At 36.0% G+C, this 16,625-nt stretch overlaps 2 protein-coding genes across 2 annotated transcripts; both read right to left on the bottom strand.

Annotated features, from left to right (window-relative positions):
- Nucleotides 1–6,194: 6,194 nt before the first annotated feature.
- LOC115419950 (uncharacterized) lies at nt 6,195–11,296 on the bottom strand. Its single transcript, XM_030135020.1, has 8 exons — nt 11,232–11,296; nt 10,695–10,793; nt 10,346–10,444; nt 9,944–10,076; nt 7,513–7,586; nt 6,977–7,075; nt 6,628–6,726; nt 6,195–6,358 (listed from the first exon to the last, which is right to left on the bottom strand). Exons 1-8 carry the CDS (start codon nt 11,248–11,250, stop codon nt 6,195–6,197), a joined length of 786 nt encoding a protein of 261 aa, XP_029990880.1. The 5' UTR covers nt 11,251–11,296.
- Nucleotides 11,297–13,567: 2,271 nt separating this feature from the next.
- LOC115419100 (uncharacterized) lies at nt 13,568–15,948 on the bottom strand. The gene is made up of 6 exons (XM_030133723.1): nt 15,719–15,948; nt 15,373–15,518; nt 15,165–15,238; nt 14,630–14,728; nt 14,067–14,165; nt 13,568–13,797 (listed from the first exon to the last, which is right to left on the bottom strand). Exons 1-6 carry the CDS (start codon nt 15,824–15,826, stop codon nt 13,634–13,636), a joined length of 690 nt encoding a protein of 229 aa, XP_029989583.1. The 5' UTR covers nt 15,827–15,948; the 3' UTR covers nt 13,568–13,633.
- Between the last annotated feature and the right edge of the window lie 677 nt (nt 15,949–16,625).

Below are 16,625 nucleotides of genomic sequence, written 5' to 3'. Positions count from 1 at the left end.
TACCATGAACAAATGATATGTCATTTCACTTTTAGAAAACAGATATCTAGTAAGGAAGTTGTGCTGTTATAAAATAATAATAATAATAATAATAAAATTAAAAAAAACTCTATATAAATATAGAAAATGCCTAACTTATAATTCATAGTCCACTCAGACAAGGTCTCAGACAAGACTCTTCACATTTTATTTCATTATTCTATTTGAAATACATCAAACAAGATCTGAACACTGGTTAGGTTAAGAAAAGGATTCGAAATGAAAATATTGCTTCTGTTGAAAATATTAGGTCTGTCGTTACTAAGTGTTCCCAGTAGATGGCACTATATGCAAGGAATGTAAAATTACAATTGAACAGCTCCTGTGAATTAAACGAAGTCCTACCATCCTCCTCATTCATACATATATAACATCTGCTGTGTGTACATAAAAATGGTCTACTACATTAAATACAGTTGAAGCAAAAATTAAACAAATATAGTAAGACTAATGGTATTTGATCAGATCTGTGTGATTGTGTCCAATACTGTGTCCATCCTGAACATTGGAGCTTCCTTAGGTCTTTATACACATAACACCACTTGTCTGCTCATATAGTCTCCTTTTTAAAAAATATTTTATAATCTATTTTTATTATGATAGAGGTTTTGCAAAGCTTGACCACCTGATTTTTGTCATTTCTGTCAGTGTATCCACATTGAGTGCTTCAGTGCTGCCATCAAAAATAGTTCATTCAAGTAAGACATATTTACACCCCTGTCTGAGTGTCAGTGTGTCATAAACAGAATATCTCAGTTCACTAAGATATGTAGCAACATCAGTGACGTATCAAATCATATAGTGAAGTAGAAAGGCAGGGTTTTTATAGATGAAAAATATTTCTGATCTATCCCGGAAATGAGCATATTCATATTCTATCCACAAATATATTGTACATTCAATGAGTAATCAGGGTTCGTACGGGTGCTTGAAATCCTTGAAAGAGCTTGAATTTCAATATTGTGTTTTTGTGTAAGTTTATGTCAAAAAATAAAATTAGCGGGTGCTCTCAGGTCGACCCCAGGCAGTAGGTAGCAGGATCGTAGTGTTTTCACTTGAAATTTGAAGATAGAGGGCCGGTTTTAACTATTGCTTTTAACAAAGGATTATAAGTAGATATAGCTGAGCACAACTTATCAATTATCAACTGATCAACTTAGAGGCTGTGCTTTCTAAAAATATTCACAGCAACACTAATTGATATGGGCCCTACAGCAGAAGTCAAAATACAGTGCAATTCCTCAAGCAACTCATCTCCTGCTGAAGTTGGTATTTGGGAGATAACTTCTAGTTTCAGTAGAGCAGATGCACATTTTTGCAGGATGTTGTTTTGTAGATTGATTTTGAATCTTTGTCAGTATAACTGTGAGAATCAAAAACAAAACTAATTTCTTCAACATCAGTGGAAAGGTCCTCAAATGACTTATCTTCAAAGTTGTGGCTACTGTCGACTACACCAACTTTAAAGTGTGTAAATGCCATAATTTCTGTTCTTATGAGATTTGAATGTAATGCATACGTTGGTTTGAAAAGAACAATTTTGAAACATACATGTGACAGTTTCATAGCACCTTAAGTGGTTGTTAATATGGGTAAAATAATCTCTTGTAGAAGATATGATACTCTATGGACACAAAAAACAGATCAATGTTCCAAGCTAATAAGTACAGAGCTCTGTACTTATTGTTGGTGCCACTTCAATGTGATATCAACTTAAATGTGTTTTAAGAGCAGTCTGTGTTTTGAAAGAACAAGGACATTGATAGTATGTGCATGGAAATAAGCATCTGTGGCTAAAATGGCCATGCTGTAGCCTGTAATGTTTCAATAACTGATACCTGGTAGACAGTGTTTCCGAACACTTCTTGCATAGCCACATTCACAGGTTAAGGTCAACCATTTCAGAATTTGTCCAAACTCTATACATGATGTATGTAAGGTAAAACATTTTAAGATTCCAGCTGTGTTTTTTTTCCAGGGTCAGTGTTTACCAGATGTGTCACAGACAGACAGACGGACATGCTCATGACAATAGTTTATACCTGCAGTAGTGATACATACCATCATTATCATCATCAGCATAGCCCCACATTTAGAAGATGAGTGGATGAGACAGTAAGAGGTTTGAATTTGCTTTTTTAATCCATCAAATGTTTCAGACATATTGGCAAGAGACAGGATCCATTCAGGACCAAATATTTGCAATGGATTGATACAAAGACATGAAATAATTCTTGATGCAGTTGATCACTGCTTCAAATAAGTCTTCCATCCTCTGAGTAAGTAGGGCTTGAACTGCAGGGTCAAGTTCTTCATTTGCTTCTTCCACAGGCTTGCAGTTTTCATAGTCTGTGGAGAGACCAGAATGATGAAATTTTACTGTATTACTCTGTAAATTTATGTGACAACTGACAAAAATACCTGGAAAAATGCAAAGGTGCTCAATCTGTATTAACATTATAATGGTATAGTATCACTGAATTTCATATCTCAGTGTACATCGCTTTTTAAGGAAAATGACAGAAAATTACATCTTGTGTTTTGTCAGAGTAAGTTAATGTGACATTTCAAGTCCAACAATATGACAGGAATAAAAGTCAGAGGAATAAGGATCTCACCATGATCTGTGTTCAAAACCACTGGACGCTTGTATTTCAGACACTCAGCCTGTTTCACAAACTCATTTAGTTCATCATCATTGACATTCTGTCTCCGACCTGAAAAAGAGGGGAAATTATTTTAAGTAATATCTGTATCTGTCTCTCAGTATCTGATAACTGCAAAAACCTAAATTTTACACATGTATTGGTACAAGTATTGACTAGCAAAATACTTTAAAATTGATCAGGTAGGTAATCTCACGGGTTGTTTGTAATGGGTTATCACACAGAGCAATATTTTATTATCATTATTTCACTAGTGTTGGATTAAAACATCTCTCTATGTTTTATTTAATTTTGTCCTTACTGAGGAGAGTAAGTCTGTTCATGGAGTTGAGTGTCTTTCCAATAAGGCAGTCAGGGCAGCTAGTTTGCAGCAGGGACTCTGTCACAGTTGTTTGTTGAGCTGTTGGAAACACACAACAATTGCCTTAATTATGTCATAATACTTTATATATATCTGCGTTTAAATGTTAAAAGTATTTGTTGCATAAACACATCAAGCACATTTGCATTAAAACTGAAAAGGTTTAGTTAACAGCAGGATTAAAAAAAGAGAAATATATAACTAGAAGCACTCAGAGAGCGCAGACCTCTGCCAAGGCAGATCAGTGGGCCCCCATGGCCCCCCCACCTCCGATCACCACCCAAATTTAATCATTTGTTCCTTGTGCCAGTATGAACATTTCCTGACATTTTCATCCAAATCCATTCATAACTTTTTGAGTTATCTTGCACACAAACAGACAGACGAACAGACAGACAAACCAACACCGACAAAAACATAACCTGATTGGCAGAGGTAATAATAGCATGAAGTGCATTAGATGTAATTTCATGTAAATTCGTCATACCTTACTAAAATAATAAAATCTACCATACAACTGCCTCTCTTTAAAAATTTGCTTTCTATTTTGTCTTTACTCTTTTTATATTGCGTAATAAATAAACAGAAAATAGGATAAAAAGTGAAATGAAACTTTTGCGAATGACGACACAAATAGAGAGAAAATATGGGAGTGCACAAGTCGGAAGTTGGCATAAACACCAGTACATGCAGCCAAATAATAACAATTCTTACTGCTTATGTCAAACGACATCAGTCTTTTGTTGTCGTGCAATAATGTTTGGGATCCATTCTTGCAAAATCCATACCTGCCATGAATTCAAAAAAGATGTCATGGGTTAAAAAAGCGTTTAAAAAAACACTGATTTAGACATACTGCACAAATAGTAAGCATTTTAACAAAAATTAATCTAACACAAAACAGAAACAGAACAGTAATTACATTTTAATAGTGAAGCCGATATCATAAACGTTTGGTGCTTCCTCCTGGGTAAAGTCCACTGTCGCACTTGGATGTAAAAACTTCATCAGAGAAGAAACCAGGCAGGAATCAAAAGACACTGCTATTAAGTACCATCTTCCACCCAGCTGTGAAAGCACAAAATGAGATGGTTATGACTCTCTTTTTGTCACTGATTGTAAATAATTGTATGTTTACACATACCCATAAAAAAGAAAAAAGGACCATTAAGATTGGGTTGGCCCAGTTTACATTTTTTCAATAAAACACTGAAAGCACAGAAAAAGCCAATGCCACACATTTGTCAGGGTGAAATCAGACTTACATCTGGACCTTTGTCCACTTCTCTCAGAAGGTTATTACAAGCCAGCGGTGCAGACCAGCACACTGAGGTGAAACTCAGCACAACAACAGCAATGAACAAGGTCTTCATTCTGACTCGGACTCTCTGTCTGTCTCAGATCTGCTTTATGTTGCTGTCACTGACCAGTTACTTTTGTAAAACATACACCCACCCTTTTATAAAGGAAAGAAGCCAGATTATAACTGGATCAAAACCCTGACCCTTGTGTTTGCTTATCAAACAAGTGGTCATGCAAACAGTTACCAGAAGTCTAGAATCAAATGCAAGATCCTATTTTTTGGGCTCTTGGCTACTGTAAAGTTACACTCATTAGTTCACAGTTCAGCGACTTAAGGCTCGTTATTTGATTGAGTTTATTGGTTTTGTTGTAAGATGCATTTTATTTGTTATTTATTTATTTATATACGCTGCTTTAGCCATTTCTTAGCTCATATATACAATGACATTGCACCTGCTTTTTGCGCAATGTTTTGTGTGGAGGTACACTTTGTGTTTGTTTTGTGTCTGTCATGAGGACATTTGTGTACAATACTCTTCTCACTATCAGTATTTGAACTGAGCTGAAAATATGAACTGTATGTAGTGGATGCACAATAAAAACAGTATTCTTAATAAAATATCCAAGAAATGTACTTCCCTATGTGTTACAGGAATGACAGCTGCATGTCTGTAGGAAGTTTAGTTTAGTTTATTTTGAACATGCAACAAAACAAAGTAATCCTACTTAGTCTTTACAAATGAAACAGATTATAAGAAAACAAAAACTAACAAAAAACAAAAACCTATACATATACATGAAAACGAAGTATGACTTAATTTGCACATTCAATAAGGAGTGGGAGGAAGTATAACTTATTGACCCCTCCATGACCCGGAAGAAGGTGCATATTTCTTTGACAATGAAAGTCTATGGAAGTGTCACGACTCTGATATATATGGAGGACTCGACACTGGAGTGGAGCGTTACAAACAATGGATTTGTGAGCATCTGACGAGGATGAGGAGAAAAAACAGAAAGCCCTTTTTTCATTTTTTTAATAATGGCTTTTTGTAGAGCAGTAGACACTGCTTCTATGTGCAGGGGAATGTGGGGTCGGGGATTTAAACATCTTCACTGAAACAGATTCCATCCCATAATTTCACTTACTTCAGTCACTATTGTGACAAAGCTCACATGCAAACTGATATGACTGTTCAGACTGAAGCCACACTAAAATATCTGTCCTGTGTCTGGTTTGGGACCGCATATGGAAGTGGAACAAAGTAGAATTGAAAAGATCATATTTGTGCTGCCCATGTGATTTATGCAAACATATAATATTATAAAACCAGAGCACAGGAAGACCCCCTCATCCTGAAAATCAGGCAAAAATATGGTGAGAACTTGGAATGAAGTGAAGAGTTGATTTTCATGAATTTGAACTGAATCTGTTGGGTGTCACACAGTGGAGCGCCCCCTCCTGTACAAATACAGAAAGTTCTTTCTGCATTTCAGACATCTGACCTTGGAAAAGCAGGTCACAAAATAGGTTAAGGTCATCCATTTCAGAATTTGTCCAAGCTCTATACATGATGCATGTATGGTAAACATTTTAAGATTCCAGCCGTGTTTTTTTTCCAGGGTCAGAGTGTTTACCAGACGTGTCACAGACAGACAGACGGACATGCTCATGATAGTTTATACCTGCAGAAGTGATACATACCATCATTATCATCAGCATAGCCCCACATTTAGAAGATGAGTGGATGAGACAGTAAGAGGTTTGTCTTTGCTTTTTTAATCCATCAAATGTTTCAGACATATTGGCAAGAGACAGGATCCATTCAGGACCAAACATTTGCAATGGATTGATACAAAGACATGAAATAATTCTTGATGCAGTTGATCACTGCTTCACGAAAGTCTTCCACTTTCTGAGTAAGTAGGGCTTGAACTGCAGGGTCAACTTCTTCATTTGCTTCTTCCACAGGCTTGCAGTTTTCATAGTCTGTGGAGAGACCAGAATGATGAAATTTTACTGTATTACTCTGTAAATTTATGTGACAACTGACAAAAATACTTAGAAAAATGCGAAGGAGCTCAATCTGTATTAATATTATGATGGTATAGTATCACTGAATTTCATATCTCAGTGTACATCGCTTTTTAAGGAAAATGACAGAAAATTACATCTTGTGTTTTGTCAGAGTAAGTTAATGTGACATTTCAAGTCCACCAATGTGACAGGAATAAAAGTCAGAGGAATAAGGATCTCACCATGATCTGTGTTGAAAACCACTGGACGCTTGTATTTCAGACACTCAGCCTGTTTCACAAACTCATTTAGTTCATCATCATTGACATTCTGTCTCCGACCTGAAAAAGAGGGGAAATTATTTTAAGTAATATCTGTATCTGTCTCTCAGTATCTGATAACTGCAAAAACCTAAATTTTACACATGTATTGGTACAAGTATTGACTAGCAAAATACTTTACAATTGATCAGGTAGGTAATCTCACAGGTTGTTTTTAATGGGTTATCACACAGAGCAATATTTTATCATCATTATTTCACTAGTGTTTGGTTATAACATCTCTCTCTGTTTCATTTCATTTTGTCCTTACTGAGGAGGAAAAGTGCGTTCATGGAGTTCAGTGTCTTTCCAATAAAGCAGTCAGGGCAGCTAGTTTGCAGCAGTGAGTCTGTCACAGTTGTTTGTTGAGCTGTTGGAAACACACAACATATGTCTTAATTATATCATAATACTTTACAAATATCTGTTTAAATGTTAAAAGTATTTGTTGCATAAACACATCTAGCACATTTGCATTAAAACTGAAAAGGTTTAGTTAACAGCAGGATTAAAAAAAGAAAAAAAAAAATACAACAAGATCATGCAGTGCATTAGACGTAATGTTATGTAAATTCTTCATACCTTACTAAAATATTAAAGTCTACCATACAACTGTCTCAATTTAAATATTTGCCTTCTATTTTGTCTTTACTCTTTATATTTTGTAATGAATAAATAGAAAATAGAATAAAAAGTGAAATGAAACTTTTGTGGATGACGACATAAATAGACAGAAAATACGGGAGTGCACAAGTCAGAAGTTGGCATAAACACCAGTACATGCAGCCAAATAATAACACTTCTTACTGCTTTTGTCATACGACATCAGTCTGTTGTTGTCATGCAATAATGTTTGGGATTCATTCTTGCAAAATCCATACCTGCCATGAATTCAAAAAAGATGTCATGGGTAAAAAGAGCATTTAAAAAAACACTGATTTAGACATACTGCACAAATAGTAAGCATTTGAACAAAAAATAATCTATCACAAAACAGAAACAGAACAGTAATTACATTTTAATAGTGTAGACCATATCATAAACGTTTGGTGCTTCCTCCTGGGTAAAGTCCACTACCCCACTTGGATGTAAAAACTTCATCGCAGAAGAAATCAGGCAGGAATCAGAAGACACTGCTATCAAGTACCATCTTCCACCCAGCTGTGAAAGCACAAAATGAGATGGTTATGACTCTCTTTTTGTCGCTGATTGTAAATAATTGTACATTTACACATACCCATAAAAAAGAAAAGAGGACCATTAAGATTAGGCTAGCCTCGTTTACATTTTTTCAATAAAACACTGAAAGCACAGAAAAAGCCAATGCCACACATTTGTCAGGGTGAAATCAGACTTACATCTGGACCTTTGTCCACTTCTCTCAGAAGGTTATTACAAGCCAGTGGTGCAGACCAGCACACTGAGGTGAAACTCAGCACAACAACAGCAATGAACAAGGTCTTCATTCTGACTCGGACTCTCTGTCTGTCTCAGATCTGCTTTATGTTACTGTCACTGACCAATGACTTTTGTAAAACGTACACCCACCCCTTTATAAAGGAAAGAAGCCAGATTATAACTGGATCATAACCCTGGCCCTTGTGTTTGCTTATCAAACAAGTGGTCATGCAAACAGTTACCATTAGTCTAGAATCATATGCAAGATCCTATTTTTGGGCTCTTGGCTACTGTAAAGTTACACTCATTAGTTCACAGTTCAGCGACTTCAGGTTTGTTATGGGATTGAGTTTATTGGTTTTGTTGTAAGATGCATTTTATTTTTATACGCTGCTTCAGCCATTTCTCAGCTCATATATACAATGACACTGCACCTGCTTTTTGTGCAATGTTTTGTTGTGGAGGTACACTTTGTGTTTGTTTTGTGTCTGTCATGAGGACATTTGTGTACAATACTCTTCTCACTATCAGTATTTGAACTGAGCTGAAAATATGAACTGTATGTAGTGGATGCACAATAAAAACAGTATTCTTAATAAAATATCCAAGAAATGTACTTCCCTATGTGTTACAGGAATGACAGCTGCATGTCTGTAGGAAGTTTAGTTTAGTTTATTTTGAACATGCAACAAAACAAAGTAATCCTACTTAGTCTTTACAAATGAAACAGATTATAAGAAAACAAAAACTAACAAAAAACAAAAACCTATACATATACATGAAAACGAAGTATGACTTAATTTGCACATTCGAAAAGGAGTGGGAGGAAGTATAACTTATTGACCCCTCCATGACCCGGAAGAAGGTGCATATTTCTTTGACAATGAAAGTCTATGGAAGTGTCACGACTCTGATATATATGGAGGACTCGACACTGGAGTGGAGCGTTACAAACAATGGATTTGTGAGCATCTGACGAGGATGAGGAGAAAAAACAGAAAGCCCTTTTGTCATTTTTTTAATAATGGCTTTTTGTAGAACAGTAGACACTGCTTCTATGTGCAGGGGAATGTGGGGTCGGGGATTTAAACATCTTCACTGAAACAGATTCCATCCCATAATTTCACTTACTTCAGTCACTATTGTGACAAAGCTCACATGCAAACTGATATGACTGTTCAGACTGAAGCCACACTAAAAATATCTGTCCTGTGTCTGGTTTGGGACCGCATATGGAAGTGGAACAAAGTAGAATTGAAAAGATCATATTTGTGCTGCCCATGTGATTTATGCAAACATATAATATTATAAAACCAGAGCACAGGAAGACCCCCTCATCCTGAAAATCAGGCAAAAATATGGTGAGAACTTGGAATGAAGTGAAGAGTTGATTTTCATGAATTTGAACTGAATCTGTTGGGTGTCACACAGTGGAGCGCCCCCTCCTGTACAAATACAGAAAGTTCTTTCTGCATTTCAGACATCTGACCTTGGAAAAGCAGGTCACAAAATAGGTTAAGGTCATCCATTTCAGAATTTGTCCAAGCTCTATACATGATGCATGTATGGTAAACATTTTAAGATTCCAGCCGTGTTTTTTTTCCAGGGTCAGAGTGTTTACCAGACGTGTCACAGACAGACAGACGGACATGCTCATGATAGTTTATACCTGCAGAAGTGATACATACCATCATTATCATCAGCATAGCCCCACATTTAGAAGATGAGTGGATGAGACAGTAAGAGGTTTGTCTTTGCTTTTTTAATCCATCAAATGTTTCAGACATATTGGCAAGAGACAGGATCCATTCAGGACCAAACATTTGCAATGGATTGATACAAAGACATGAAATAATTCTTGATGCAGTTGATCACTGCTTCACGAAAGTCTTCCACTTTCTGAGTAAGTAGGGCTTGAACTGCAGGGTCAACTTCTTCATTTGCTTCTTCCACAGGCTTGCAGTTTTCATAGTCTGTGGAGAGACCAGAATGATGAAATTTTACTGTATTACTCTGTAAATTTATGTGACAACTGACAAAAATACTTAGAAAAATGCGAAGGAGCTCAATCTGTATTAATATTATGATGGTATAGTATCACTGAATTTCATATCTCAGTGTACATCGCTTTTTAAGGAAAATGACAGAAAATTACATCTTGTGTTTTGTCAGAGTAAGTTAATGTGACATTTCAAGTCCACCAATGTGACAGGAATAAAAGTCAGAGGAATAAGGATCTCACCATGATCTGTGTTGAAAACCACTGGACGCTTGTATTTCAGACACTCAGCCTGTTTCACAAACTCATTTAGTTCATCATCATTGACATTCTGTCTCCGACCTGAAAAAGAGGGGAAATTATTTTAAGTAATATCTGTATCTGTCTCTCAGTATCTGATAACTGCAAAAACCTAAATTTTACACATGTATTGGTACAAGTATTGACTAGCAAAATACTTTACAATTGATCAGGTAGGTAATCTCACAGGTTGTTTTTAATGGGTTATCACACAGAGCAATATTTTATCATCATTATTTCACTAGTGTTTGGTTATAACATCTCTCTATGTTTCATTTCATTTTGTCCTTACTGAGGAGGAAAAGTGCGTTCATGGAGTTCAGTGTCTTTCCAATAAAGCAGTCAGGGCAGCTAGTTTGCAGCAGTGAGTCTGTCACAGTTGTTTGTTGAGCTGTTGGAAACACACAACATATGTCTTAATTATATCATAATACTTTACAAATATCTGTTTAAATGTTAAAAGTATTTGTTGCATAAACACATCTAGCACATTTGCATTAAAACTGAAAAGGTTTAGTTAACAGCAGGATTAAAAAAAGAAAAAAAAAAAATACAACAAGATCATGCAGTGCATTAGACGTAATGTTATGTAAATTCTTCATACCTTACTAAAATATTAAAGTCTACCATACAACTGTCTCAATTTAAATATTTGCCTTCTATTTTGTCTTTACTCTTTATATTTTGTAATGAATAAATAGAAAATAGAATAAAAAGTGAAATGAAACTTTTGTGGATGACGACATAAATAGACAGAAAATACGGGAGTGCACAAGTCAGAAGTTGGCATAAACACCAGTACATGCAGCCAAATAATAACACTTCTTACTGCTTTTGTCATACGACATCAGTCTGTTGTTGTCATGCAATAATGTTTGGGATTCATTCTTGCAAAATCCATACCTGCCATGAATTCAAAAAAGATGTCATGGGTAAAAAGAGCATTTAAAAAAACACTGATTTAGACATACTGCACAAATAGTAAGCATTTTAACAAAAAATAATCTATCACAAAACAGAAACAGAACAGTAATTACATTTTAATAGTGTAGACCATATCATAAACGTTTGGTGCTTCCTCCTGGGTAAAGTCCACTACCCCACTTGGATGTAAAAACTTCATCGCAGAAGAAACCAGGCAGGAATCAGAAGACACTGCTATCAAGTACCATCTTCCACCCAGCTGTGAAAGCACAAAATGAGATGGTTATGACTCTCTTTTTGTCGCTGATTGTAAATAATTGTACATTTACACATACCCATAAAAAAGAAAAGAGGACCATTAAGATTAGGCTAGCCTCGTTTACATTTTTTCAATAAAACACTGAAAGCACAGAAAAAGCCAATGCCACACATTTGTCAGGGTGAAATCAGACTTACATCTGGACCTTTGTCCACTTCTCTCAGAAGGTTATTACAAGCCAGTGGTGCAGACCAGCACACTGAGGTGAAACTCAGCACAACAACAGCAATGAACAAGGTCTTCATTCTGACTCGGACTCTCTGTCTGTCTCAGATCTGCTTTATGTTACTGTCACTGACCAATGACTTTTGTAAAACGTACACCCACCCCTTTATAAAGGAAAGAAGCCAGATTATAACTGGATCATAACCCTGGCCCTTGTGTTTGCTTATCAAACAAGTGGTCATGCAAACAGTTACCATTAGTCTAGAATCATATGCAAGATCCTATTTTTTGGGCTCTTGGCTACTGTAAAGTTACACTCATTAGTTCACAGTTCAGCGACTTCAGGTTTGTTATGGGATTGAGTTTATTGGTTTTGTTGTAAGATGCATTTTATTTTTATACGCTGCTTCAGCCATTTCTCAGCTCATATATACAATGACACTGCACCTGCTTTTTGTGCAATGTTTTGTTGTGGAGGTACACTTTGTGTTTGTTTTGTGTCTGTCATGAGGACATTTGTGTACAATACTCTTCTCACTATCAGTATTTGAACTGAGCTGAAAATATGAACTGTATGTAGTGGATGCACAATAAAAACAGTATTCTTAATAAAATATCCAAGAAATGTACTTCCCTATGTGTTACAGGAATGACAGCTGCATGTCTGTAGGAAGTTTAGTTTAGTTTATTTTGAACATGCAACAAAACAAAGTAATCCTACTTAGTCTTTACAAATGAAACAGATTATAAGAAAACAAAAACTAACAAAAAACAAAAACCTATACATATACATGAAAACGAAGTATGACTTAATTTGCACATTCGAAAAGGAGTGGGAGGAAGTATAACTTATTGACCCCTCCATGACCCGGAAGAAGGTGCATATTTCTTTGACAATGAAAGTCTATGGAAGTGTCACGACTCTGATATATATGGAGGACTCGACACTGGAGTGGAGCGTTACAAACAATGGATTTGTGAGCATCTGACGAGGATGAGGAGAAAAAACAGAAAGCCCTTTTGTCATTTTTTTAATAATGGCTTTTTGTAGAACAGTAGACACTGCTTCTATGTGCAGGGGAATGTGGGGTCGGGGATTTAAACATCTTCACTGAAACAGATTCCATCCCATAATTTCACTTACTTCAGTCACTATTGTGACAAAGCTCACATGCAAACTGATATGACTGTTCAGACTGAAGCCACACTAAAAATATCTGTCCTGTGTCTGGTTTGGGACCGCATATGGAAGTGGAACAAAGTAGAATTGAAAAGATCATATTTGTGCTGCCCATGTGATTTATGCAAACATATAATATTATAAAACCAGAGCACAGGAAGACCCCCTCATCCTGAAAATCAGGCAAAAATATGGTGAGAACTTGGAATGAAGTGAAGAGTTGATTTTCATGAATTTGAACTGAATCTGTTGGGTGTCACACAGTGGAGCGCCCCCTCCTGTACAAATACAGAAAGTTCTTTCTGCATTTCAGACATCTGACCTTGGAAAAGTAGGTCACAAAATAGGTTAAGGTCATCCATTTCAGAATTTGTCCAAGCTCTATACATGATGCATGTATGGTAAACATTTTAAGATTCCAGCTGTGTTTTTTTTCCAGGGTCAGAGTGTTTACCAGACGTGTCACAGACAGACAGACGGACATGCTCATGATAGTTTATACCTGCAGAAGTGATACATACCATCATTATCATCAGCATAGCCCCACATTTAGAAGATGAGTGGATGAGACAGTAAGAGGTTTGTCTTTGCTTTTTTTAATCCATCAAATTTTTCAGACATATTGGCAAGAGACAGGATCCATTCAGGACCAAACATTTGCAATAGATTGATACAAAGACATGAAATAATTCTTGATGCAGTTGATCACTGCTTCACGAAAGTCTTCCATCCTCTGAGTAAGTAGGGCTTGAACTGCAGGGTCAAGGTCTTCATTTGCTTCTTCCACAGGCTTGCAGTTTTCATAGTCTGTGGAGAGACCAGAATGATGAAATTTTACTGTATTACTCTGTAAATTTATGTGACAACTGACAAAAATACCTAGAAAAATGCAAAGGTGCTCAATCTGTATTAACATTATAATGGTATAGTATCACTGAATTTCATATCTCAGTGTACATCGCTTTTTAAGGAAAATGACAGAAAATTACATCTTGTGTTTTGTCAGAGTAAGTTAATATGACATTTCAAGTCCAACAATATGACAGGAATAAAAGTCAGAGGAATAAGGATCTCACCATGATCTGTGTTCAAAACCACTGGACGCTTGTATTTCAGACACTCAGCCTGTTTCACAAACTCATTTAGTTCATCATCATTGACATTCTGTCTCCGACCTGAAAAAGAGGGGAAATTATTTTAAGTAATATCTGTATCTGTCTCTCAGTATCTGATAACTGCAAAAACCAAAATTTTACCCATGTATTGGTACAAGTATTGACTAGCAAAATACTTTACAATTGATCAGGTAGTTAATCTCACAGGTTGTTTTTAATGGGTTATCATACGGAGCAATATTTTATTACCTCCGCTAAGGAGGTTATGATTTTGCCAGCGTTGGTTAGTCTGTCTGTCTGTCCGTGTGCAAGATAAGTCAAAAAGTTGTGGATGGATTTAGATGAAAATTTCAGGAAATGTTGATACTGGCACAAGGAACAAATGATTACATTTTGGTGATTGGGGGGTGGCACTGATCTGCCTTGGCAGAGGTCTGTGCTCTCCGAGTGCTTTTCTAGTTATCATTATTTCACTACTGTTTGATTATAACATCTCTCTATGTTTCATTTCATTTTGTCCTTACTGAAGAGGAAAAGTACGTTCATGGAGTTCAGTGTCTTTCCAATAACGCAGTCAGGGCAGCTAGTTTGCAGCAGTGAGTCTGTCACAGTTGTTTGTTGAGCTGTTGGAAACACACAACATATGTCTTAATAATGTCATAATACTTTACAAATATCTGTTTAAATGTTAAAAGTATTTGTTGCATAAACACATCTAGCACATTTGCATTAAAACTGAAAAGGTTTAGTTAACAGCAGGATTAAAAAAGGAAAAAAAAAAACAAACAAGAGCATGAAGTGCATTAGACGTAAAGTTATGTAAATTCTTCATACCTTACTAAAATATTAAAATCTACCATACAACTGTCTGTCTTTAAATATTTGCCATCTATTTTGTCTTTACTCTTTATATTTTGTAATAAATAAACAGAAAATAGGATAAAAAATGAAATGAAACTTTTGTGGATGACGACACAAATAGACAGAAAATATGGGAGTGCACAAGTCAGAAGTTGGCATAAACACCAGTACATGCAGCCAAATAATAACACTTCTTACTGCTTTTGTCATACGACATCAGTCTGTTGTTGTCATGCAATAATGTTTGGGATTCATTCTTGCAAAATCCATACCTGCCATGAATTCAAAAAAGATGTCATGTGTAAAAAGAGCATTTAGAAAAAGACTGATTTAGACATACTGCACAAATAGTAAGCATTTTAACAAAAATTGATCTATCACAAAACAAAAACAGAACAATAATTACATTTTAACAGTGGCGACCATATCATAAATGTTTGGTGCTTCCTCCTGGGTAAAGTCCACTACCCCACTTGGATGTAAAAACTTCATCAAAGAAGAAACCAGGCAGGAATCAGAAGACACTGCTATTATGTACCATCTTCCACCCAGCTGTGAAAGCACAAAATGAGATGGTTATGACTCTCTTTTTGTCACTGATTATAAATAATTGTACATTTACACATACCCATAAAAAAGAGAAAAAAAGGACCATTAAGATTAGGCTAGCCTAGTTTACATTTTTTCAATAAAACACTGAAAGCACAGAAAAAGCCAATGCCACACATTTGTCAGGGTGGAATCAGACTTACATCTGGACCTTTGTCCACTTCTTTCAGAAGGTTATTACAAGCCAGCGGTGCAGACCAGCACACTGAGGTGAAACTCAGCACAACAACAGCAATGAACAAGGTCTTCATTCTGACTCGGACTCTCTGTCTGTCTCAGATCTGCTTTATGTTACTGTCACTGACCAATTATTTTTGCAAAACGTACACCCACCCCTTTATAAAGGAAAGAAGCCAGATTATAACTGGATCATAACCCTGGCCCTTGTGTTTGCTTAACAAACAAGTTGTCATGCAAACAGTTACCAGAAGTCTAGAATCATTTGCAGATCAATCTGCTTTTTTAGGCTACTGGCTACTGCAAAGTTACACTCAGTTTGCAGGAAGAAACGGGGCAGATTTTTTCCCCCCAAAATATTTGTATTGAAGGAAAAAAGGACACTTCCAACCACAGAATAACCATTTGTTTAAGTATAAACATCTATGCATATATACACACATTTACACATACATACACACATGCATACAAAAACAACAAATGAAAGAGCACTCTAATTAGAGTGCAACAAAAAAAGAAAAAAACAAAAAAAATTCAATGTATAATGAAATAAACAAAGTGCCCCCCACTCCCAGCTCATCCTGAAAAACTAGGCAGGTTTTTAAGTTTTTAGGAGGATCAATTCCTTGAGTTCACATTTGGGTTTTTCAGATTAGTGTTATATTTTATCAACTAATTCAGGTCACACCGTGCAGGACATGTTGAAGGGAAACTTATATTTGTTTAGACAAAATCCATTAGTCCTGACCTCTACATTGCCAAATAATCTATAAACAATCAGGTGTTTTCCTGCGCCCCTCTCACTTTGGAGGTGTGCCTCACCCTCAGAGATGGGAAATCCCAACTCCACAGAGTAAAAGTCCTGTCATGTAT

The sequence above is a fragment of the Sphaeramia orbicularis genome, chromosome 5 (genome assembly GCF_902148855.1).
Source record: "Sphaeramia orbicularis chromosome 5, fSphaOr1.1, whole genome shotgun sequence".
NCBI lineage: Eukaryota > Metazoa > Chordata > Actinopteri > Kurtiformes > Apogonidae > Sphaeramia > Sphaeramia orbicularis.
Note: the sequence above shows the minus strand (reverse complement) of the source record. Positions and strands in the feature narration are given on the sequence as shown.